Below are 25062 nucleotides of genomic sequence, written 5' to 3'. Positions count from 1 at the left end.
AATATGTATGAAGCATACTTTGATAAATAAGTTTATCAAACAGCAGCTTTGTTTGCAGTCTTTTATCTCAAAGTAATCCTGGTATGTGAGGCCTACGCTCTTTCCTGTAGCTCCACCGCAATCCATTTCATTCAAGGCTTTAACCACACAGCATGTTGCCTTTTCCTGTCAGCAGTGGCAACATAGGTTTGTTTCAGGGGGAGTGGGGTGAGTGGAGAAGAACAACAAAAAAAATATACCATAAAATCCCAAACACTAAAGATCTGTTGTACACATATTTGTAGTCTGTCAGGGCCTAATCTTCCGGGAGCTGGCACAGCATCTGCTGGATTCAAAGCTTTGGAAAGCAGGCGTGTCCCACATGTCCAAGTCTGTCGGGTCTCTTCACAGATCTTTCCTGAGATGGGCCTGGAGGGAAGGGAGAGGAATGTGTTAGAAGCTTGAAATGCTTTTGTGTTTTGCTGCTTAAGTGGGTGACTCTTCAGTACCCCTTAAAGTGGAGTCATGCAGACATAACTGAGTTCTCTTAGAAATCAGTGTGGTGGTGTTTTGTTTTTTGTTTTGGGAGTGGTAGGGAAATCCCATTTTCAGTATGTTCTTTGGTTCCTTCACATGTGTTGTATCATACATGCAGGGAACAATGAGGTATTCTTGTTGCATCTTGTGACCCTACCTTTTAATTCTTTTTTTTTCCTGGGAGGTGTTCACTGTGAGGAAAGAAATATCTCTAAATCCCTTCAGGATCTGCTGTGAAGGAGCCAACTGTATCATTACTACCTTTGAAGGGGGAAGTTACTGTCTAGGATAATATTCAGGTACTGGCAGGTGCAGCTGGGTACGTAGGGAGTAGCAGTAAATGAAAATGATTGCATGTAATGCCTTTAACAACCTGAAGAAAAAGAGAAGTCTAATACTAATGCAGGGAGCCAGGTGAGCAAAATAGAAGTCCTCACTCACGTGAGCTTCACTGCAGAATCTCAGCCAACTTTTCCTCGTAGTACCGGAAGTTCTCTTGAATGTCCTCCCATGGCACGAAAGCCTTTGCTTCCTCTCCTTCTTCCTGTTCCACAAAGTTCTGCCAGACGTACTCAAAGTCTTGAGGCTTCATAATCCTCAGCTTGCAGCCAGCAGACTTCATTTTTTTCAGGGCAGCCTGCATTTCTGGCTCTTCCCACATGAAGAGGCGTCCTACCATGATTGTCAGGCGCAGGTTCTTGTTCTTCCTTAGGGTCTCGCTTATCCGATCGGCGCAGGTCACACAGGGACTGGAGGAAACGTACCAGGTGATGTTGTAGCGGAGGCTTGATTCACACTTTGGCAAAATTGTGTTAAAGAAACCAATTTCTGCATGGGAGGCTGCGTGCTCATCTTCCAGGTAACCCCGGGAAGTTGTCGACTCTTTGCCTTGGGTCTCTACAACGTAACACAGGAAGGTTTTGTTCCTGCCTGAGCTGTATTCCACGTTCCTGAACTGGAACTTGAAAAATATGGCTGGAAGGCGTTCCCTGTGGAAAGCAGAGAGGAAAGAAGCATCTCAGAAAGCAGATAATAAAGGGCTATAGCATTGGCTTAGTTCCTGTGTGATCTTGGACCAGTTGCACGTCTACCATGATCCTCTTTTGCCATGTATTAAAAGGAGATTCTTGCCAAGAAAGGATAAAAATGCATTAAACATTATTGGATGATCAATTACTGCATGGTGAGGCTTCCAGACTCATTTTCAACACTTAATCTTTTTCACTTAATTTTGATATATGGGAGTACCAGGTTTTCCTGGTTGCTCCCTGTAGCATCTAACTGGAATGTGTTAGTACAAGAACTAGTAGTTGAAGAATGTTGGAAATGTGAAAGATACTGCTGACAGCATGCCCTGTGACCTGCTAAGTACTACGAAGGATGGGAGTGATGACCGCACAGAGCAGCCAAAGCGAAATAATGAAAAGCAGCACAACGTTTTGTTTCTTAGATGCTAGCAATCTTCCAGCACGTCGTACTCCTCTCATCTGAGCTTCAGGTGGACCTATAACCTTGCTATTCCCTCTGAAGCTATAATTAATCTTTGTAAAACAGTAAGTGTCTTATTCATCTCTGTCTTGTCTACAGTTACGTTATAATGTCAGACCTCTCCAGGGGGTACAATGAGCAAAGGTCAGGACAGCTTCTCAAACTCCTAGAAATATTAAATGGGGAGAGCAATGAGGCTGCAGGAGCAGGTGACAAAGTGTTGTTCTGCTGAGAGGAAAGAATTTGTGATGCAACATGGCACAAGATGTCTCCAGAGACGGTAGAAGTGAATGTCATGGAAAAGAGTGAATGGGCTCAAAATCAATATGCTGTGCTCACTTGGTAATGTAGAGGGTGAATGCACTGTCAGGTTACTAGTGGGAAATCCTGGCTTGGGGCACGCTGAGAATGTGGGGTGGTTGCAAGCCAGGAATAAGGACTGTTCCATGAAGGGCTTGAATTTGTTATATATATAATCAGCAGGTGTCTTCCTATAGACTGTAGTGGAAAAGGCTGCACTCCTAAAGAGTGAGGGTAGGACTGCATGAAATGCCCAAAATAGCATGATACTCTGCTTATCGGATTGGAATGGGAAAGTCTCAGCAGAAAGAGCAGTGTAGCAAACAGGGAGTCTGCCAGTAATACCTGACTGCAAGCACTGCACTATGGGCTGTAGGCAGATGGACTTCTGCACAGAACAGGATGGGAAATGGTGTGCTGTCTAAATACAAACTCAGAGTAAACTATAGCAGTAATCAAGAATTAGCCACGTTACCCTAAATGTTTAAATACATTTTTCCATCAGTGTTTAATTCCACTTAGAAAATTCCAGAAACTTCTCATTGGTATGCCCATATTCCACACTTGTCTTCACACAGCCAGAGGTTTCCTTGCTGCCAAAGTCCTGTGTCATTTTTGGCTTTTGAGAAAGTGGAAACATAAAAAAACGTACTCTCTCTGCTGAATGTTTGATGATACTACAGCGGTATGTAGGGTCTGCTTGGGCCTGCAATGCACATTTGCGGTAAAAGGCCTGGAGTTACAGCTCACACTTCTGCTTTAGGTTTCCCAACAGCATGATTTTACAGATGAATGACTTCTCTTGGAATAGCAATGTGCTGCACGAGCCAAATAGTGCAAGAGTTGATACGGTTAGATTGGCACGGTTGTGCTTTGTGCCGAGAGAGGAAGATCGTTATTCTTCAAAAATGCAACAAGATGCACGAGTCGAAACAATGTGCATAGGACAGCAGCTACACTGGGAATGTCTGCTGTTGCTGTCAGTCAAAAAAAATACCCTAATTCTTTTCACATATCCTTGATTTATAACAATGCAGGTTTAGAGTACAAGTCTGGCTTCAGACATTTTACTAGGAGCAGATTTTCAGCTGCTTTCTAAACTATATTATTAAATGCTTATGTTATTCACTCCTGTTTAGGTGAGATCTACGCAAGCTGGGACTTAATAGAAAAGCCTGTCTGGGGGCCTTCTACACTGGCATTGCATTTGCTGGCGGTGTGTTCATGAGGGATGATCAGCAGTAGTGTGGATACAGGGTTTTGTTTTGGTTACTGAGCAAACAAATCATGCTGCTCTGGTGTGATTTGGTCTGTGGTTCTTTGGTTTGTGCTGAGAGCTTGCACCGGTGTGCACAAGTTCTAAACTACCCAGAAAAACTACTGTAAATCCCCTAAATTAAGGGAACAGAGGGAAAATGCTAAGAAATAGAAGTTAACGTTACCTGTCAGAGCTAGTCTCATTTTCTTTGTGTTGCAAGACCTCCTCTGATGTCATTGAACAGCATTATCAGGCTATTTCAGCAGAGTATCTCTTATTCCCCAAACTCCATTTGTCTTGTTCTTTGAGCTAAGAAAAGTTTACATCCTTCTGAGAACGGCACTTTTCCTGCTTTCTATCCTAACAATAGAACGACTCTTCAGATAATGATTTAATGATTCTTTAATTAAGGATTTCTTTGAAAGTCCAGCTGTGCTGAGTGCAACAAGCCACTGGTTGCCTTATTTCAAAGACAGGTTTCTGTGGGTACAAGAAGTTGTTTTAAGTTAACATCACGTATTTGAATGTGTCCCTTCAGAGTCACAAGGTGTTAGTTAATTCCTGATTTAACTCTCTTGGCTGCAAAGTGGTGACATCAGAGATGAAAATTAAGCGTGTATGTTTTGATGACCAGTTTAAACAGCAGTGATCTGTTCCAGGATGCGTTGAATCACCGCGTGTTTAAACAGACCTTCTAGACAGATCTTTGTGCTTATCATCCTGGCATCCATCTGAGATTATCTGGGATGTTCACCCCAATCTGTCCTTCTAGCAGCATGGAATATGCATCGGCTTAAAGAATAGGTTTCCAATAAAGAATGTAAACAAAGCTAAGGGCTTTTTCCAAGCCTAAGTAATTGGCTGAGAGCTTGGAAAATTTGCTGATCGTGGATACGGAGGCAACCAGTAGACTGTGTTTGCTAGTTAGCAAGAATCTCCTTAATCCCATGTCAACTAGAGGAGGGAGGACACTTCAGCACAAGTGTGAATTGTAAACACCAGTTCTGAGGAGGCTCAGCTGTGTCCTTGCTGTGACTCTTCCCAGCAGCCGGGACTTGGGCAAGGTGTCTGTGGTTCCCCGAGTAACTGGGAAGTCCTACAGCAAGAGGTGCAGCGGTGAAAGAACAGGGAAGAGCAGCCACGTGTGCCGTAGGATTGCACGCGTGCTTGGATGCTGTCTGCTGCTTTCTCTCTCCTTTGAGTTACAGCATGCTTGGCAGATGACCCAAGATGAAGCAAGGTATCGTAATTGTGTTGTTCATTTGGGTAGACTATCAATTGCTTGTGAAGTATTTAATCAAAATACATCCCTGAGAAAGCTTTGTCATCCGCTATGAAAACAGAGCCTGTATCTTTGGACACCGAGGTCTAGCTTTATGTCTGTTCCTCAGTAAATTACTAATTCTTGCAGGTCTGTTTTCCCATGATTGAATGGCAGGTGACGTACAAATGTTAATATTATCCCTATTTTATCCTTTTTGTTTTTCTAATGTTAGGAAAGTGGAATGCTAACAAAATGTACCAAGGAGATGTGAGTTCCATTCTCATATTTCTTATACCAGACCCTGTACTGCTGTAGGTGCTAAATACAAAACTTGTGTTGTCTTGCATGTAACTGTACAATTTACTAAAATACACAAATACCAGCTATTTCAGTGACTAGGCTGATAGCTTTTCTGCTTGCTTGCTTTTTTTTTTTTTTTCTTTTGCAAATAGAGAAGCCACTGTCTCGCCATTTCCCTCTCCAATAAAGGCATAAAGTCTAGATCTTGCATGTGAGCTTTATGTGTATGGAAGGTTCCACCCAGCCCATGGCAGGGGTGCAGCTGGAGGGGTTTTGAGGTCTTAAGTTTTTGGGCGTACAGAACAGCGTCCTATTGCTGCTTTTTGACAACTATTCACAAATAAACACTTGTGCTGGGCTCACTGATGATAGAAAGTCTGTAATGATCAGCTGTAACAGGAACCAAGGGTTTATCACCTCCTGCTAGAAGAAACCTCATTTACGCTCTAGGTAATGTGTAAATAAGTACATCCACTTAAGTGTCATGAAAAATACACAGCAGGAGCTTACGTTTATCCACGGCTGTATTGAGCCAAATGCTGACAAAAAGTGAGGTGGGGGGAAGTTAATATTCTTAAACAGAGTGATTAGTTTCCCAACATGTTTTGTGTATGCTAGGCTCAGCTATAAGCCTCAGCTTGAAAACTTGGCTGTGTGTCATAAGATGCCCCTAATCCAATGGCTAAAACTGAAATGCTTGAATAGTAGGCAGTGTAATTGAATTTAAGTGCTAGCGCAGTGGCAGTTGTTTTCTCATAATTCGCATAGCTGGCTTTATTGGCTGAAAAATTCTAAATAATTAGAAAATCTAAACAGTGATCATACCAGGTTGAGGCACAGCCCATAGTGACAAGAGTCCTTTTCAAAATGAGAGTAAAGATTGCTGGATTTTTCTGTACATCTTTCAGGGTCCTCTGGGATTTCTGCTTCATTTCCTCATTCTCACCTTTAATAGCCAGCATATCAGTCATAAACTAATAATCAAGGGATACTAGGTCATGAGCGATGCAGGAATTCTCCAGATAGCTATAAACAGTTTCCAAATAGTATCATAATAAGCACAGTATAAATATTTATACTGACAGCTCTATGGTCCCTCACCAAATATCTGAGTACTTTCACTTCAGAAACTTCAACTCTTGTCTTGCTTGGTCTCAGCGTACAGAAAGAAAATGGGCTGCTACCAGCTTCCTGTACACGGATAGCACACCACAGACTTTAACTCATTCCTACAAAAGCTTTACCTGAGGTAATCCAATAAATGATTTTCAGAATATACGCTTTTTAAGAAGAAAATTGTTTTTTTTCACCCCTTTGCAGGGACGTAACCCAACTGTGTGAGATGAAGCCTCGTGTATGGCTTTGAGAAGTGCCAACCAAATACCGTTTGCAGCATCTTTCTTACTGGTGACCATATCCCAGGCAGCAAGCTTCCAAGTGGGGTTCTACAGCCTGGCCTGAGGTTTGCATTCTAGCAGCTGGAAGAAATCACGGGTTTGGTTTATGCACAGGGAACACTGCCTTGGTGACTTCCAGGAGAGACCAGAGGGAAAAGCTACATAGGGCATCTTTATACTAGAGCAGCGAGCGTTTTTAAACACGTAGAGCAGATTACACTTTTTTTAGTGGTTGTCAGTGATGTCTGACAAGCTCAGCTTCCTAGCAGACCTGTTGTATCTCCTCTTTCAAGGGCCAGGCTCCCTGCAACAAAGGAGCTGCTTTGCAGTCTTGAAAACCACCTATTGCTTTGGTGCCCTTCCGTGAACAGGGCTTCTCTGAGTGCTTGGTTCCAGATGTGAGTGTGGAGCCCTTGAAAATGTGGACTTTTCTCTCTCTTGAAAGGTCTGTCTCTTAGGTACACAAAGCAAATCAGCCATAGCAGGGGTATTTTTCCTAATACAAGGATAGAGAAACTTTCAGGCAAGAGCCATTGATTACGCCAAGAAATCGATACTCAGTGTTCGTCAAGGGCCCGTGCCTTCCATCGGGCAGCGATCCCGGTGCACTCAGCGGGACTCCACGCTGTGCAAAGGGATCACTGAATTCTATGGAAACAGCCCTGCTTGTATAAAAACAAATGGATTTGGCTGCCTGCCTGCCCGGGGTGAATCTGTCTACTCCAAAACACGTTGAAACTTAACAAAATCCTGCAGTTATGAAAGCCATACTTAAACCCTTTAAGAATACTGAGAAGTGCACTGACTTAAGGTACTGCCTTTAATTACCCAACACCAGAGCTGAGGCAGAAACCTCTGAAGATCCCCATTTCAGCCTCCTGCACCCACTGTATAGCTAAACCCCTTACCCTGTCACGATTTCGAAGGGTGGCAGGTCTTCCCGCTTCACCTTCTTCTTCTTTTTTCCCTCTCCCTCCTCTGCGTTGTCGGGTTCGCCGTTCTGGGTGTTGCTGGGCTCCTCCTGCTTTTCTGCCATCTTCTTGGGTATAGGGGCAGTCAGTTAGAGCCACTGGGAAAAAGAGCAATTTCGAAAAGCTCTCGGGGAGTGCAGGCAGCGGAGGAGGGAGGGAAAAAAACAGAGCTGGGAGTTCCTGCACTAGAGACAGTTGTCGGGGGCTAAATATGGAACAAAGCAGTGATAGAGGCTGGATGGGGTAGGGTGTCCCAGGCTCTCAGATGTCGCCTCCTTCCCCAGCTTTCGCTTCGTCTTTTTAACAATCCCCCGCGCTCCCTTTTTAATTTAAAATTAAGTGACGACTTCGTGGTGGGCGGGTTAAGCAATGGATGGAAAATCCTGGAAGCATAAGTATCTACTTATCCATGACTATGACAGATAGCTGGCAAGATGCAGAGCTGGCAGGTTCTCCATTTACCTTCCATTTGCCAGTTTATTATTTTGCTGACCTTGAAGGACCACTGTTTTGGCTCAGTCCAGAGGGGAAAGGGGCAGTCCCCATTTGGTTTGCTGGAAAATCCCCATTGCTGTGAATTTGGCCTTGTGGGCCACCTGGAGTGTCCCAGCTGCAGTGCCCAGAGCTGGAGATTGTCTTTCCTTCCCCCCTGCTCTTCCAGGGGCGGGGGACATGGAAAACCAGCTGAACAGGATGAAATCCTGAGTTCGAGCTTGTAGAAGTTAGTGTTACAGATGGCATCGGTGGAAATTCAAGCCAGAACTTTATCCCAAATGTTTTGAAGTCAGGCTGATAATTCACAGTGGGACAGTATTTCAGGTGCAGAACAATTCCAATTGCATGTGCTGAGCACCTTGTTCTCTATTTTTTCTCTTCTTTGACTGAATATTTTGAAAATGCTTAGTACTCCAGGAGTGATAACATTGCTAGGTAAGAGTAAGGATTTTGAAAATACATTGGCTTAGAGATTCTTGCAGCGTTCCTTTGTTTCTTTCCCCTTTGCTTCTGCAGGGGATGCAGATGTTGGATGAGTGATTGCACAGGAGCCAAAGAATCAGACAGACGAGTGTCTGGGGAGTTGTGATGAGAAAGAGTGTGTGTTTGTAGACCTGGAGGTGAGGCAGTACTTACTGGGGTTGGTGTGAACTGTGTGCCAAGGACAGAGTACTTGGAGGCATTCTGGTAAAGTACTTATTGTGATAGCACTGTATTATCGTGGGTGTGGAATCTGTCCTTCATACAAAGAGATGAGAAGGACTATAACGATTTTATTGACACAGGCTTGGGATGTTTGCTTTGCTCAGCAGTATATCAACCAGATCTCTTGAAGAGGCTGCGTTAGCCTGGAAGGATACTCAGGGTTATTCTGGGCTTCACACAAGCTCTAAAAAGGGGTTTGTATGTTCGGTTAGGGAGCACTGTCTCTTCAAAAATGCAGAATGATGTGAAATTCTTCTCACGGTTTAATCACTTAAAGTTTGTATAAATCCTGTGTGAGCCAAGCCTGATGAAAACCTGAGCATGACTTTCTGCAGGGACTAACCTTGCTGTGACATGAGGGTGAAAGTGAACAGAAAGTGTGTAGTGGTACAGAACTCAAGTTTAAGCCAAAGCATATTGGAAATCAAACCTCCTGGGTTCTGTGCCTAGTTCAGACCCCACTGTCAAGATTTAGATAAATATGAAATGTTATGCTGTATTTGATTGAGCATTCAGTCTGTACTTAGTGGGAAACCTGCTGTTAGTTTGAGGAGGATGGGCTGTTCTTTGTAGAAATCAGAGATGTGTCAGTACCTGCTTTCAGGCCAAACTCATGGTACCCCTGTAGCCAGCTCTCCTACAGCTTTAGAGGGTTCTGCACTATCACAAAGTGAAATAAACTTATGCTGTTAGGCAGATAATTTGTCTTCTGGCTGCTTTTTCAAGCCCCTTGCTAGCTTGGCTTTCTGCACTTCTGTGAGAATCACAATACCTTTTGTAGCTCTTCATTAATCACATCACAGAAATGTATTCTGGGGACAGGGCACACCACCCAACCTTTCACTCCTTCTCTGTTTGCTGGTGATGAGGAAGTTGTTTATGTGATGACTGGCATAGCTGGCATGGAGAGTATTGTGACAACAGTGCAGCAAAGGATTTGAGAAGTTCCAAGACATCCTATCCCTGGAACATATATCTTATATTTTCCTGGTGCAAAATTTTATTTATTTTTAAGCTGAAAATACTTTCCTGGAGAGCAGGTGTAGTGTTTTTCCTCTTGCCTTGTAACTATGCTCAAATTCCAACTCCCCTGTCCAGTTACTCTCACCTTTGACATTTTGGGCAGTGTTTTTGGGGATGGGGATCCTCTCTTACTGAGTGACAGCTTGTCTCTGTCTTCCCCCTATATGTTAAAAAAGCACCCTTCTTCACTCTGACCCACTTTTCTTTTTTATTTTTGGATCTTGACTGTTAAGGTCCCATCTTTCCTGCAGCCTTAGCTTTCACTGGCCTGGCCCCTCTGCAGAGTTCAGGGCTGAGCTCCTATCTTATCTCTGGAATGTGGCACTGAGACTCTACCTCTATCCAGCCCTTCCCCAGCTGCTTCGCAGCTCCATCTAGGGCAGTGCACTAAATAGTCATGATCCACCCCCCTGCAGTGTCTGCCTATGCCAAAAATATAAAGGGACACCACCAAGTTGCTGTCGAGCTGACATTTTGCATTAGAGCCTTAGGAATGAAAGCTTTGATCGGTTGCATTCAGTTGTTTTTAAATGACCCTAGTTCCCCTGAAATGTGTGCGTGCGTGCAGGAGCATCCATGCATGGGCCTAATGACTGGAGCCAGTAATGGAATTCTTTCCCCATCAGCTAGTTCAGAGTAGGAGCGAGGGCACGGTGCTGAGGGGTCCAGGATGCAGCCGGCCTCACGCGAGGAGCTCGCAGCAGCACTTAGGTTAGCTAAAATCATTGCACTTCCCAGCAGGCATTGTTACTGAGGCTTCCTTCACCCTTCCCCTCTCCTCACTGATTTCATGCTTTATTTAGTTGCCTGTGAAGTTCGTGCTGCTCTGAGAGCCCTGCGCAGTGAAATGGCTGTTTGGCTACAGAAGCACGGAGATCTGCACGCACGTCAGGGCTCACATAGCAAGACTGCGAGTCAGCCCTTGCAGCAGAGGCTAAATGCTGCTCACCTCCAGCAGAACCCTGTGGCCTCTCCCTGCTGCATGCAGCCGGTAGGTGAGGACTATTCCCTCTTTGTAAATCTTCAGCAGCTGTGCTTCACTTGTGGGGAAACCTCCCATGGAGGGACACAACCCTGCACCGCAGAACTAGATGGGCCCTTCTGCTGCTTCCCTCTCGGTGGCACAAACCCAAGCTGTGGTTTCTTGCCTAAGCCCATTCTCCATCCTGTGACAGATGTGTCCTGCGACATCTGCAACATTTAAAAGGTTTGGCTTCACTGTGTTGGGGCATCAAGGCCAGAATGCCTGATCAGATTCATGAATAATGGAGAGGAGTAGACCTCAAAGACACCGACCCTGCAGCAGGACTTGAAGAGCGGTCTGCAGTGGGAAAGCTGCCAGCAGGGGACTGCTAGCAAGAGAAGGCTGAGGTCTCCTGTTCTGGGAGACCGCACTCTGGCTTTGCTCATGTCTCAAGTATTAAGATGTGATTGTGTGTCCCTCCATGTGCAGAGCAGTTTTTCCCCTGATTTTAGAGACATGTGGGAACGATCCAGTGATTTTTTTTTTTTCATCTTAAACGAGTATCTGACAAAGAGAGCATTGTAATACCTTGACCTATCTCCCCGGCAGGTTATCTGCTTGTCCTTTAATTGCAGCCCCAGCTGCTTTACCGCAGTTAAAATGGCTGCTCTCTGCTGATCACAAAGGGGCAGTGGAAGAAACCTGGCAGTGGAAGTCCTTGCCAGGAAAAGGAGGCTTTTATTGCATTCTTGGGCTGGAGGAACATTTTTGGATAGATGTGAGAGTGAAATAAGACACTGGCTGTGTGAGTCATGGCTGAGATGTGCTCTCTATTCCAAAGGGACAGCTGGTGGCAGTAACAAAACATCTCCCTAGATACATTGTCTGGCAGCCATCCCCCTCCTGCTTTTTCCGGCTGTAACTACCGTTACGTGATAAATAAATAAACACTCACTGACAGTGATGTGCGGAGGCAGCTTTCCTTCCTTCAGCCCCTGGAGGCCCTCACCTGTCCCTTTCATTGCACTGCAGGACTACGCTGCCAAGTTTTTAGAGAAGGGGTAGGAAAACACAGACGTCAGCTGCTGCAGAATCCTGCAAGGTTCAACCAGAGCAGTGCCCACATCCCCTCTGGGCAGGACGTTAGTTAGCTGTGAAAAGTGCTGTACCGTGGCTGAAATGAGCCATGGTGCAAGCAGAGATAAGAGATGCTCTCACCTCCTTGCCTTCCTTATCTTCACAGCTGAACCCTGAACGTCCCTGGCCCACGATCTCCAACGCTTGCACACCCATTACTGCGCTCCTGTAGAGCTGGAAGGAGTGTTCTTTTGGCAGGCGCTGCTGGCTGTCCAATCAATTCAAAGTCCAACTGGAAGTTAATGCCAACTCCAAGCAGCACAACCTCCTTGCTGTTGGGTGCGGTTTTACTGGGAGCAGCCCCAGCCACGCTCAGAGCCCCGGGAGCTGATGCTCTGCAGCACCCCGTGCTAACGAGGGGGCTGTGGGAGATCTGCTGGCTTGTCATCAGCTCACTGAAGTTTACACACAGCAGCAAATTCTCTCCAGCATTTCACTCTCTATTTTAACGTAGTTCCAGATACCAGCAAGTCAATTTAAGTTCCTTACTGCTGAAGCCAGAGTGTTTTCTGGAACAGCTAGTAAATTATTGAATGAGACAAGGATTAAGGAAAGGGGCTAGACTGAAAGGCGCAGAAAGGTTTTGTTTATGCACAAATATTGTGTATTCAGCAGGCAGAGGATGTGCCCTTTGGGCTAAGATCAAGTGTACAATCAGTTTAGTATTGAATACGTCTTTCTGGAAAGGCTGGCTGAAGCCTGAAGAGAGGGATCATCCCTAGACATGGTGATCTGAGAGGTGGCTCTTCTCTAAATGCCACGACCCTATGAAAAGTGTCACGAATGCATGGCCTTTGTCTGAGTCACTGCTTGAACCATGTAGACCACGACGTGTCCTGCCGTGGGTTATGAATGTTCCCTGACACTGGGGTGGGATATGGTATCCATTCCATAGGCTAATTTAAGGGGGCTGGACAAGCACCTTGCATACCCGCTAAGGCGATATGGATCCAGCCTGCCGGCCACTTTTGTTTGTTTTGGCTTGAGTGAAATTTCTCCATGCTCCTTACGGATGGCCTGGGGAAAAAGAGCCCCTCAGGAGGACAGTGCATGGCAGGGAAGAGGACCCTGAGCTCACCCACATGAGACCTCAAGTGAAATTCCCTCTTAGGCAAAATTTCACGAGTTTTGGCAAGCCAGGTTCCTAACCGCGGATTGGATTTCTTGCTTCTTTCTGGGTTCTATTTCTTCTTCCCTTTGATTTGACTGGAACCCAGGGCTGGATCCAGGCAAGGTCTGCAGGGGGATGCTGTGTGGCCACATGCTTCTTCTAGCCATTGTATGGTCAGGAGCATAAGTTCCATTAGGTAGCACTAATAGAAAACCAGACCACAAGGCCAGGCTGGTTTTGGTGTGTGCTGCACAACATAAGAGATTTTCTAGATGGCTGACTTTGAAACATCATTAACGTTATTCTTATGCAAAGGGTTTCAGTATAGTTGTTTAAATGGTAAATACACTAAATAATGCTTTAAATATTAATGCAAGAGGGTGCTTTCCTGAATTTAAGTTTGTCGATTGATTTCTAGCAATTATATATATTACACATAGCAGCACTTGCTATTTTTGCTGCCTGCAAGAAACTGCAAAGAAGCTGCTGATGCATGTATAGGTGGACTGGAATGGAGAACTGAAATAAAGACAAGAAGTCAGCTAGTCACACCAGCTGTGGAAATGGGGAAGGCAAATATGAAAAGTTCATAAAAGTCTATTATATTTAATTCAAGATATTACTTTACCTTAACAGAAAAAAAATAGGAAGGTGGGAAAAGAGGAGTAATTCTGAGGAATGTTCAAAGAGGTGTCCAGGTATTTAATTTGGATATGTTAACACTGCAGATCTGTACCAAATCAAGAGTCACTTAGCAACTTACAGGTAATTTAAATAATATTCTTCCCCTTTTCAAAAGCTCAGAGCTCTGTGAAGACTTGCCTTATTCCTCTTGGCTTCACTAGATGGCTCTGCTCTTCTCTGTTCCTCATGGCTGTCCTGTGCTAACAAGGAGAGGATAGGCAGAATGGTGTTCAGATGCCCTAAATCATTCCTAACTCTACTGAATTGAATCTCCAGCCCAGTTATTACTTTCTTTTTAGGGAGAAATAATTTATGTCTTCCTGTCCTTTGGCATGTGGCTTTCTGGAGAACACATTGCTGTAAATAAGATGAGTGGTAACATACAGTTATATAAAGCCCTGACATATATAATACATAGTTGTGTGGGTTTTTTTTAATTGGCTTATGATCTTTCTACTGCTGCTTGCAGTGTTCAGTGCTTTATAGTCCTACTTTTGCTTACAGTCACATCTGCTCAATGGCCTGCTCTTATGCAGATTTACTCAAGAGATTACAGCGAAATGCTTGCAGCAGCAGTCCTGAATAAAGGTGTCCTTCAGCTACAAGGGAAAAAATGGAAGGGATCAAAATGACAGAACAAGATATATGGCCAGATTTTTAAAAAGTACCACGAATTGTATCTGTGCTCAGCTACTGCTGTTTCTCATGGGCTTAGCTTTCCGTCATGCTGAGCACCCAGCTCATCCATTTGCAGTTGTTGGACACAAGATCATTCAGCCCATTTGCCCTTAAAACATGCTCAGGAATGAGTCTGGCCCAGGAGCTCTGCTGCTGATCCCCTTCTTTCCAGCGCCTAAGCACAGCCTATGGACTCCAGACAGGATCCTTTGAGTTTTTCAGATCCCTTTTGCAAACCTAATGCCAAACCAGCGAAACAAGAATCACTTGCATTTATTTATTTTCCCAAACAAAAGTGACTCCGTTTTATTGCAAGCAAATACAGTTTATTTTACATTCCCAGCTAAGCCTCTCTACCCTCAAACCTTTGCAAAGAAACCCACGCACCTTAATCTACAGTCAGCTGCCAGAAAGAAGATTCCCTTACCGCTTTTCTTCCCGTAAATTACTTCTATTGATTAAAAAAGTAATAGTAAATATTTTCTGTAGATAGCAACATTTTTAAGGTTCAGATCTATCAAATACAAAAGCCAGAATAAAGGATGGTCAGGGGCTTGTCCATTCACCTTTCACGCCTGATTCTGTGTCATGGCTTGATCCTTTTCCTCTAGGGATGCTTGTATTTTAGCTTTTCCTGAGGAATAATGTTCAGGGAATGGAAATACTGTGGGATGAGATACCTGTACGGCCTCTGACAGACTGGGCATGATTTTTTGCTAGTCATATAATTACAACTTTCAGGGCAGTGGGAGCAAGCTTTTACATTTTAAAAAATGGTCTTGTGATTCTTTACTTAAAAAAAACCAAACGTTTTAAGGGCTTTTTGTCTGTTTTTATGTCCTCTCACCCACCCAAGGCATTGATGTCAGCCTTCTGGTAAGGAATAGCATGCAAAGGTGGAATAGAGATATTTTCTCTTGGGACAAGCACTTGCATTCTAATCATTGCTGCTTTATCTTGGAGCAACACACTCAGCAAGTGCAATGCTCCACAAATAGAAGTCAAAGTGCCCAGTTTCCTTCTGTAGCAGAACAAGACAGATTACTGCCTGCTCAAGAACTGACATACAAAAAGTTAATGGTATAAAGCACAAACCAGGTGATACATGAAATGAAGCAACAGCAAGAATAGCAAAAATACAAGTTCTTAAAAATGGGTGTGCGTCAGTGAAGGGCATTTTTATTTGGTCCAGAAGAGATGGGATTTACCACATGTGAACAATTTCTGTTCTAAAGGAATGGTAGCAGGTTAGGAGGAGGCCCAGGGCTGCTAATCTGAATTTTGCTGGTTTCATGAGATCCTAATTTGGCTAGTGCAGTCTGATCTGATAGCACCATGCAGCTGCCCCAAAACCTCAGCAGTGTTGGAAAGAAAGTTCCCAAAGATGCCTGATTGCTCTATAGAAACAAACAGGTGTCTGGTGGAAACCTCTTTTATACAACCATGATGAAGGTCGGAGGAGGAGGTGCGTTCTGCCTACTCAAAAGTAAATCCCCCAAATTATTAGATCTTGATTCGCATCAGCATAGTTTGGTTTCACAAAATGCCTTCATTTCTGTCCTGCTCTTATTCATTCTTTCCTGTTTTTTGCTCAGGGTTGTCCTTCCAGATGTGAATGGTGAGACAGGTGGCCATGGCCAGCCAGCCCAGGTAGGGCACCATCAGCAGCGCTGCCACCTTGTTGATGGGGTACCAGGAGCACACGGTGCCTATGGCCAGGCTGTCTAAGCACAGGATGTCAATCAGCGCCTGGAGAACAGAGAGAAGAAAATTACTTTTGTTCTTGCTCTTGGCAAGATATATCATACAGCAAAACTAACAACCCTCCTGCTGAAGGTGGTGAGAAGGAATAGGAACTGGGGAGATTTCATACTGAGGAGTCCGCCAGGCTGATCCTGAGCACTGGGACCTTGGCTCTGGACTCAAAGGAGTGGGACCTGGATGCATCAAACCAGGCGTGAAGAGCAATGTCTTTGTTTTGTTTGTTTGTTTTCAAGTTTTAAAGGCCCTTCTACTGATAATGCCTATGTAGACAGATCAGAAACGTGCTCATCAGTACCAATGGCTGCTGTCACTTAAACTTTCATGTACATTTCACCAACAGGGTGACAAAGTTCAGGTGGAAACACGCATCCCACTCTGTGCCTCTGATCTTCAGATACATGCTCCTTGAATATAGCACATGTCCAGCTCTGCCACACTGTCATACCTTCATGCATACCCTCCTAACAGGCTCTGCTATGCACATTGCATCGTGTTGTGTTGTACTGCTTGATAAGCGCAGCTACTGTGCCCCCCCAGGGATGCTGCTTTGCTGCTTGCTTGGGCAGGGTGTGTCTCTCAGAAGGACTTATCTCTAACCCTGAGTCCTTAACGGGGAGATGCAACAGCTGGGCTATTGACTTTTGAATCTTCCGCCCCGCTCTGGTAGGACTGGCTATCAGAATGACAGGAGCAGGGTGACAAGTGGAAGGGACTGATACCATTGTCTAGAACCAGGTGCAGCATTAATTATATCAGAGCAAAAACTCGTCTTGCTCTCTTTACAGTTGCATAATGCTAGGTAGAAACCCTCCAAACAAGCCCAAGACACACAGCAGGGACTCCAGCAGAAGGATGGATGGCCAGATACATTACCATCTTCAGATTACGTGCACCAAAGAAGAGGGGAGGCCAAGCCCAGTTCAAGGCCAGCTGAGCCCCGTAGAGGCCAAGTGGGATGATAGCTTTGCTGCTGCAGCCACCCAGGTCGTTCCATATCAGGTAGGAGGCATAGCTGTGAAGAGGGAAACTCGTTAGTGTTCTGCTGTCCCACAGTGAGTAAATCCATAATATAGACAAACTCCTTGCATGGAAGATTGTCTTGCAGCACAGGTTTGCACGACTGTTGTATTTGCACAGCTGCTGCATCCGTGCCCCTCACTGCTCTCAGTCCCCTCATCTCTCCCACAGCTGCATGGCTCACATGATTTCCCCAGGGCAGTGGCTGTTTTTAGAATCCATTCACAGTGCTAAGGGTGGGCTGTGTGCGGCCACAAGCACAACCTGCAGCTCAGAAGGAGGCTCAGTTTCATAGCAGAGAATCAGCATACCTGACATGTCCTGCTGACTCAGGGCAAAGGGATACCTCAGAAACAAACCGAAGAGTTTGAAATGATTGCACCAGAAACAGCATGAGATGGGGAGGGGTGTGCAGAACTTACCCCATGCCAGTGTACAGGACGGTCCAAGCGACAGGAAACATTTTGCGGGGTGGACACCACGAGGGTTTTTTCAGCTTCTCGTACCAAACAGGTGTCTCTTTCCGATTGATGAACCAGCCAAGGAAACCCCCGACGTGAGGCAGGACAGTAAAACCAACGGTGTAAGCCCACATCCTTCCTTGGTGATGTGAAGTAGTCTTTTGCCTGCTGCAGCTTAAAAACAGTAATTGATCATCAGTTTGAAAGGACTGTTTTTCTTACTTTGATCTTCCAAGCTTTTTCTCTAATTGCCTATACTCCACTTCAGTGGCTAAGTGTTTAATTTGTATTCAGCTTTGCTACTGACTTCCCTCTGCCCAGTCTGTGATGTAGGGGTAATTATTTCTGCCATGGTTACATTTTCCCCTTGATCTACTAAGTAAAGTGGCTCCCCCCATTATTTTCTGGGCCCTTACAGTCTCTGCGTAGCATAGTTCACCTAAGGTGGTTATATTCTTAGCAGACAAGGCTTCAGTTACTTTTATCATTCCTCCTCTGAATGCTGAAGTCAGACAGCACACGAACTTCTGTGCGTGCTCACGGAGCCTACACATCTTGGTAGAGCTGTTATCTCTCCTCTGCATGCTATTCTGAATATGAAAACCCAGACAGCTCATGCCCAGAAAACCCAGCCCATTCTGACTTCATCTCATTTTTCGCCGTGGATTTGTATTTTAATTGAGGTCTATAACAAGACAATGTCCTTACAGTAAATTAAATTCTCAATGAACCTTGTTTAATCCTCCCTACAGTCCTAGCAGACAGAAGCAGAATTCTTGCCTCTGCTAACAGGTAAGCTGAGGCACAGGGGTAGTTTCTTAATTTGCTCGCAGTCTCACCATAACCGTGTTGTGAAAGAGGAACAGAAATTTAACAATGACTTTATGCTTCCAGCACAGAACAGCTCTGGGAAGGATGGCATCCAGTATTTCATTCCCCTGCCGTTATCCTCTGGAGGGCTGTGAACCTGACAGTCTTGTGCCCTTCCTCCATCTGCCTCTGTGTTTGTCTTCCCTTTTGCTCCATTAAGGAATTAAAGCTGAATTAGCATTCGTCGAGGATAACGGGGTTCTCCAGGAGCGCAGCAGTTCAGTGCTGTCAGCGTTAGCACATAATGCACCTGAGCAGATGCGCTTGGGAGAGTTTGCTTTTAGCAATGCAAGGAGAGAGAAGGAGGCAGAGGAGCCTCCCTCAGCCAGAAACTTCCCTCGCACTCAGAGCACAGGTTGGAGAAGCAGGGAGCACAAGGGGAGGACCGATCTGCACGCTCATCTGTGCGGCATTCTAATTCACAATTAACGCTTTGCTATTGCCTGTGCTAATTGTTATTATTATCATCATCACGCTACAAAGCGTTCCTCTTTAGAAGCACACACCAGTACCAGTTTGTACGTCAGTAAGGAACAAATGCCCCCGACGCCATCTCTCACAAACAATTCCTTCACCAGACAATTTATAGCGCAATTAACATGTCCCTGGAATGAGAAGATCAACCAGGCAGAAGCAAGCTGTTACTCCTGCTTTTAAAGTGTAAACCAGCACTGGCTGAGCTTCACTTCCTCCACAGTACTGCAGAAAGTATGTTGGGAAAAGTGGGTTTTTACTGCTTCCCAACCCCTTTGTAGCTGCCAGGCTGCCCTGATGCGCTGCAGAAGGGTCACAGGCAACACAGCCTTGTTAGGATATCTCACTTTGCTTCAGTAGGGTTTGAGCCATAGAACCTTACCGTCCTTCCTGTGCAAAGGGTCAGACATCCGAGGCCAGCTTCTGCCTGCAGTGCTGGTGCTCCTGTACAAGGAGGGAAACGTCCGTTGAGTTTTGCCCAAATAGCTGAGAAAAGGGGTGTGTGCACGCTGCTGGCTGGGTCAGATTACAGAGCCCAGGTCAGGCAGCTGGGGCCCTGCGTGCACAGCCTGGCCCTGGGGCTGGCACCGCAGTGATGCTCGGGGTGAGGGCATGCTCGGGGTGACGTGTGGGACAAAGCAGGGTTAGGCACAGGAGCACGCTGCCCATGCAAAAGCATAAAGCGTGTCATGCAAATGAGTTGCGTGAGAGATGGGGATGAGGATCAGGTCCGTGGTAGCAAGAAGCTTGGGGGTGTTGCGGGGATACGAGCTACAGCAATGTATTCCACCCAGGGATCAGCCTCAGAGCATGGGCTGGGCATGAGCAGGAGGAGCTGCTGTGCCTGTGGGGAACCTCTGCCCTGGGCATTGCTGGGCACTGCTGCACAGCTCGCTGGTCACCCTTGGGCTGAAAGTCACCGGGAAGCACTTGGATCTGAAATAAAGACATGAGACGAGCATGTTAAATTAAAACGAAAAAAGCTAGAAATCAATTTCCATTAGTAAGCTGTCTGCGAGGGATGGGGAATTAAACACTAATTTACTTCGGTTATGGGTCATTACCTGAATTCCATGGCCGGGGGCAGGATTGCTTGTTCCTGGCAGAATGCAGTATTACTGCTGTAACAGAACCAGTGAGAGCTTCTGTTTTATTGGGCTCCGAAGAAAATTTTTTTGGGGGGAGGGGAGGAGAAAAGGAAAAAGAAAAAACAACCCACATGGTAAGGGGATAGATTTTCAGCCAGCATAAATCAACACGGTGCTATTGAGGCAGTGTGTTTGTACAGTGTAATTACCACTTTGAAATAACGAATGCAACATGCGTTCATCAAGCAGCAGTCCGCTGCACATCCTTTCAAGGCTGTTGCGACTTGCAAGTGGGAGCTTGTGCCATGCTGCAAGGCACAGCACGGCACCGAGCAGCCCCAGTGCTCCCAGTGCTCCCAGTGCCAGCGTGGGGCCATGGGCAGCACGGTCCCAGCAAACACTGCAGCAGTTGGTAGCTGGGAGCATCTCCTCCCTGGCCTGGAGCACAGAACTCCATTGCCTGTCTGCTTGGCACATGGCAGTGGAATCCCCCAGCTGTTTTGGAGTCTAAAACACTGAAAGCATTAATTAAAAGTTGGGTGTCAGATCACAAAGATCTTGGTAAGTCTGTGAGGTTGGGGCTGATAGGTCATGGCAGCGGAAGAGCAAATGCAAAGAGGGGAAAAATAGCAAGTCCTATCAGTCCTGCCTGAGTTCAGAGCAAAGAAGGGGGTAATGGGAATGTGGGATAATACTGTGCAGATTTTCCGTGGTGGATCACGGCAGACTGGCTCATGGCAGAGATGTCATGGCCTGGGCAGGCGCCTGCTTCCAGCACAGGATGGGGATACCCACTTCTAGACAGCATCTAATGATTAAGCTGATGGTTTCAGACGCAGCCTGGGCGCACACAGACCCTGTCACAAGTGTGGACAGCGCTGCAGGAGGGGCAAGCCTGGCCATGAACTGGGCAAACTTCCTTCGGCACAGCAGTGTTTCTCCTTTGTTACACAGATTGATGTCCCGATATTTCTGCTTTGAGTCACATTACCTCATCCTGTATTACTGTAAAATTACCTCTTAGTAAAATCATTGCTAGATTACATCTCGCTATGCTTCTGTATATTAAAGTAATATTATTATTGGATTTTAGATCACCGTTGTATCACTGCAATATGTTTTCATGAGAGGAGAGACATAGGAGAGCTGAGTTACACAACCATGTTTGTTTTCCTCTTCTTAGCAACCTTCACACGTTGTCCCAAGAGGTTTCCATTCTATGCAAGATTAATTGCTCAAATATAAAAGCCCCGTTAACCTGAATATATTATCAAAAAACAGCATATTTCAATCTGCCCCAGTTTTGAAAATAGAGATGCCGGGTCAGCTCCTGGCATAAATCTGCAACGCTCCACCAAGTCGGCAGAGCTCCTCTGATTTACGCCGGCAATAAAGCCGGGCTGCTGTGTCTGCTGCGCTGAGACGGAGCGCTGCTGCGGGGACGTGGCGGCCGGGGAGGGACACGTGTGACAATTGCTGTGCTCTGAAAAGCTCAGACCTGCCAGCCTTGGCATCGCGGAGTAAAACATGGGGCTCGGAGCACGATGATCCTCGAGGTCCCTTCCAACCCAAGCCACTCTGTGGTTCTGTGTCGGTTTGTACATTTAAACAGTATTTTGTTAAAAATAGCAATGATAATAATGGTGATCCACTACTTTTCTTTCTACTGGAAAAAGAAAAAAAAAAGCTTTTCAGTTCTGTTAAAATAGCAATCTGAGATGATACGAGCTGATTCAGGAGCTTTCAGCTGCTCGGTCGCTCCTTGGCCGCCCGCTCAGCACCTGCAGCCATCTGATGCCGGGTGCGGGTCGCTCTCCCAGCAGAGCCCGACAGCGGGAATTCCCCTTGCCCTCCGCTGGAGGGAATGTTAAAACGGATCTTTCTTTGGATTAAAGCACGGTTTTCAGCGTGCTATAATGCAATGTGTGCCCATGGGCACTGACTGCTCCTCGCGCCTGCCCATCCTGGGAGCTGCTCTGTGCTGAGAGCAGCAGTGTAAAACCCCAAGGGCTCTCTGTGAGCCAGGCCGGAGCGAGTTTCAGGGTAAGTTCTCCTTGGTGGGGGGCTCAGCACTGCTCGCCTGTCACCAGCGGCGGTGGTGAACTGGTGGATGGGGCTGCTCCTGGGTGATAACCCCCAGGGGAACAGCTCTGCCTTATCTGCGTGCAGAAGTGGCACCTGGCAGTCAAAAGAGAAAACACAGCTCAGCCCCCCCCGTTTGTTTTATGAGGAGCTTAACGTGGGTACAGGCAGAGGACTGCAAGCAATTAAGCTATGCAGCTTAACAAATTATCGCTCTCTAGCTGAGCCTTTTTAATTAATCACGTGCAGACCGAGCCCAGCGCCGATGTGACGTACAGCATTCTGCCTTCAGCTCCCACGAGCTGCCATTCCTGCTTGGTGGAGCACTGAGACCCACAGCTCTGCCCCCAGCCCCTCTGCAGAAATGGCACAAAGTCACTGCGAGGCGCTGTGTGGCACTGGGTTAGCAGTTCCCACAACTCAGCTGCTTCCTTCTGTCTCACAAAGTCATGATCTCAGCCCTCGCAGGTATCAGGTTTAAAGTCCAGCCAGAGGGTTTTGTAACGCCCCAGGACTGCGGTCTGACGTGCATGCCGAGGTCTGTCCTACACACAGAGTTAACTGAGAAAAGCTATTGCAGTTCGGAGCAATGCTCTCGCTTAAATCAGGTTCACTTCCATGTGCTGCCGTGCCCCACATTGCTGCCCGGCCCTGAGAAGCGTGGGGAGGAGGTTTCCTCGTGGGACCTTCAGAGGAAAGCAGCGCTCACCTTCCCGAGGGCTGGGAACGCAGCACTGAGCTCCTGCTGGGGAGGGCAGTGCCCACCGAGCGGTGCCAGCCCGGCTCACCCAGGGCTCCAGAAACACCAACCCAGGGGCAATGTTTGTTGAGCTGTTCGGGGGCAAAAATCAGCACACAGAGTTTTTATTGCCAGGGATTATGCATGAGGAGGAAGGGCAACAGCTGCCTGGGATTTTCAGTTGAAGCCATTTTCCATCCTGATTTATTAATTCAAGGCTTCCACATGACCCGGGAAGAAGCGCTGCCTCTAAATCTGCGTTTATTGGCTTTATTTTTTTTCACTTAAGGCCAAGATCCAATTGGCCAAGCTGTTTGCATCCAAGGAGCTCTTGTTTCAACAGAAGTGCCATTTCCAGCCAGAAAACTTCAGCGACTGCTTCTTCTTGATCAAAACGGTTTGGCTGAGAATCATGAGCCCATCAAAATGCATCCAAACAATGCTTTGAGAAGACTTTCGTTGGGAGAACAACTGCTCTGTCTTTATTTCTTCAATCTTTCACGGAAATAGAAAGTGAAAAGGTGAAAGAACACAGAGACCCGAGGGAGCTCATAACAAAGGGAAAAGAACGATACAGATTCTGCAGCAAGTAAAGAAAGAGAAGGCTTGGTAAAGAAAGAGAAACCAAAACATTTGGAAGATAGGATTTTTTTTTTTTCGTTTATTTGTTCTGAAGCGCGCATCCTTTTCCTGAGTTAAACTGCTCTTGTCTTGGAACCGTTGTCATTTTGGGCCATCATTTGTGTTCTGTGGGGAGTCACTACAGCCCTGTCCCTTTTTGTTTCTCTCAGATGCAGAGATGTATGAGCAGAGCGGGTATTGCTCGTGCAGAACGCTCACCAGAGTGCTGCAGCGTTCGGGCAGGCGAGCGGTGCTCCACATCCCAGCACCTCCCAGCAGGGACAGCAGAGAGAGTGGGAGAAAGGCAGAACCTCTCCCGAGTCCGTTCTCTGGTGGCTTTTCAGTGGCTTCCTGAGCAGCTGGGGCATTTCCTTCTGGGGTTCCCCTTGGTGTGATGGCCACTTCTAGCCTGCAGCATCAGCCATGGTTATCCCGGCCAGCAGCAGAGGTGCCAGCTGCGGATGGGATGGAGCACAGTGCTTTGGCTGGGGGTGACACTTGGTGTGTTTCACATAACCACAGAATTGTAGGAGCAGGAAGGAACCTCTGGAGATCAGGACCCAATAGTCTCTGCAGCCTCTCTCCAGCAGTTCCCTGTCTGCCTGAAGCTGGGGAGCCCAGCGCTGGGCGCAGTGCTACAGCTGTGCCCTCCCCAGGGCAGAGCAGAGGGGAGGAGCATTCCCTCGCCCAGCTGGCCACGCTCTGTGCCGTGCGCCCCAGGGTACCACCAGGGCACTCTGATGGCTCATGGTCACCCTGCTGGCCACCGGGACCCCCAGCTCCCTCCCCGCAGAGCTCCCTTCCAGCAGCTCAGCCCCATACCTGTACTGATGCGTGAGGCTGTTCCTCCCCAGGTGTATAATTCTTGCAAGAAGATTGCAAGGAAGAGGGGTTTAGCAGTGACTTGTGCTACTTGTGTATTGCTGCACCGCTCAGAGGCGGTGTTATCATCAGTGTTATCTGAGCCAGCAGGCTCTGTCCACTCTCAGCTTTCTGACTTCAGTCCCCCTTCAGCGGTAAGCGAGCCCACCGACTCCTCAGGTGTAAATCCCCCCAGATGAGTGCAGTCAGCACACACTACATGCCAGGGTCCTTCCTCTGACAACCTGAGCAGCCAAGCTGGTGCAGAGATACGGTTTGAGCAAATGTGGAAGTGCTGTAGGGTAGAGGGAGCTCTGAATTAGGAAAGTGACCTGTATGAGCACGGTGCTGTGGTTTGCTCTCCTTCAATGACTGGAATAAGCAAAAATCTGATATTGCTGCTCACTTTGTGCTGAACTAGTTGTTTTAACTTTAACAGAAGAGGTTTCTCCTTTTGCAGCAGATATCTGCCCCAGAGCACTGAGTTACTGCATTATCCCCATGATGATAAGGGAACGTCTCAGCGCTATATTGTGTGCAGATGTGAATTCACTCTGCCAGAACTCCAGTTCTGAGCCTGTGTGAGTGCCAGCAGAGCAGAGCTCATACATGTCAGAACTGCCCCATCTGCTGCAGCGATCCCACCTCCACCCAGCTGTCATGGTGCCATGCTCTAGGGCTGTCCTCGCTTCAGGTAGCCCACAGAGAAAGTTGAGAGGATTTGGGAACAAGGAGTGAGCTGGAGAAGAACCCAGCTCTCTAGCTGCCAATTGAGAGCATGAAAAAATAGATAT

The 25062-nt window shown here is 46.6% G+C and overlaps 2 protein-coding genes and 1 long non-coding RNA gene across 7 annotated transcripts; 1 reads left to right on the top strand and 2 right to left on the bottom strand.

Annotated features, from left to right (window-relative positions):
* Positions 186–14397, bottom strand: APOBEC2 (apolipoprotein B mRNA editing enzyme catalytic subunit 2). 3 transcript variants are annotated; one of them, XM_021377487.1, is made up of 3 exons: positions 11900–14397; positions 7432–7592; positions 186–1505 (listed from the first exon to the last, which is right to left on the bottom strand). In XM_021377487.1, the coding sequence occupies exons 2-3, from the start codon at positions 7557–7559 to the stop codon at positions 965–967; spliced, it is 669 nt and encodes a 222-aa protein (XP_021233162.1). In that variant the 5' UTR covers positions 7560–7592; positions 11900–14397; the 3' UTR covers positions 186–964. The 3 variants fall into 3 exon arrangements, with proteins under 3 accessions (XP_021233162.1, XP_021233163.1, XP_021233161.1); XM_021377488.1 differs by lacking the exon at positions 11900–14397 and having other exon boundaries at positions 186–408; positions 958–1505; positions 7432–10657; XM_021377486.1 differs by lacking the exon at positions 11900–14397 and having other exon boundaries at positions 7432–10656.
* On the top strand, positions 1503–16021 carry LOC110388334. 2 transcript variants are annotated; one of them, XR_002432853.1, is made up of 3 exons: positions 1503–6588; positions 10521–10712; positions 15887–16021. It is a non-coding gene; the product is annotated as an uncharacterized LOC110388334 (long non-coding RNA). The 2 variants fall into 2 exon arrangements; XR_002432854.1 differs by having other exon boundaries at positions 10521–10708; positions 15887–16009.
* Positions 14596–20982, bottom strand: TSPO2 (translocator protein 2). 2 transcript variants are annotated; one of them, XM_021377494.1, is made up of 5 exons: positions 19942–20980; positions 19260–19813; positions 17495–17707; positions 16929–17067; positions 14596–16040 (listed from the first exon to the last, which is right to left on the bottom strand). In XM_021377494.1, the coding sequence occupies exons 3-5, from the start codon at positions 17665–17667 to the stop codon at positions 15858–15860; spliced, it is 495 nt and encodes a 164-aa protein (XP_021233169.1). In that variant the 5' UTR covers positions 17668–17707; positions 19260–19813; positions 19942–20980; the 3' UTR covers positions 14596–15857. The 2 variants fall into 2 exon arrangements, with proteins under 2 accessions (XP_021233169.1, XP_021233170.1); XM_021377495.1 differs by having other exon boundaries at positions 17495–17701; positions 19260–20982.

This window comes from Numida meleagris, chromosome 25, assembly GCF_002078875.1.
Source record: "Numida meleagris isolate 19003 breed g44 Domestic line chromosome 25, NumMel1.0, whole genome shotgun sequence".
Taxonomy (NCBI): Eukaryota; Metazoa; Chordata; class Aves; order Galliformes; family Numididae; genus Numida; species Numida meleagris.
This window is presented reverse-complemented; position numbering and strand designations above follow the sequence as displayed.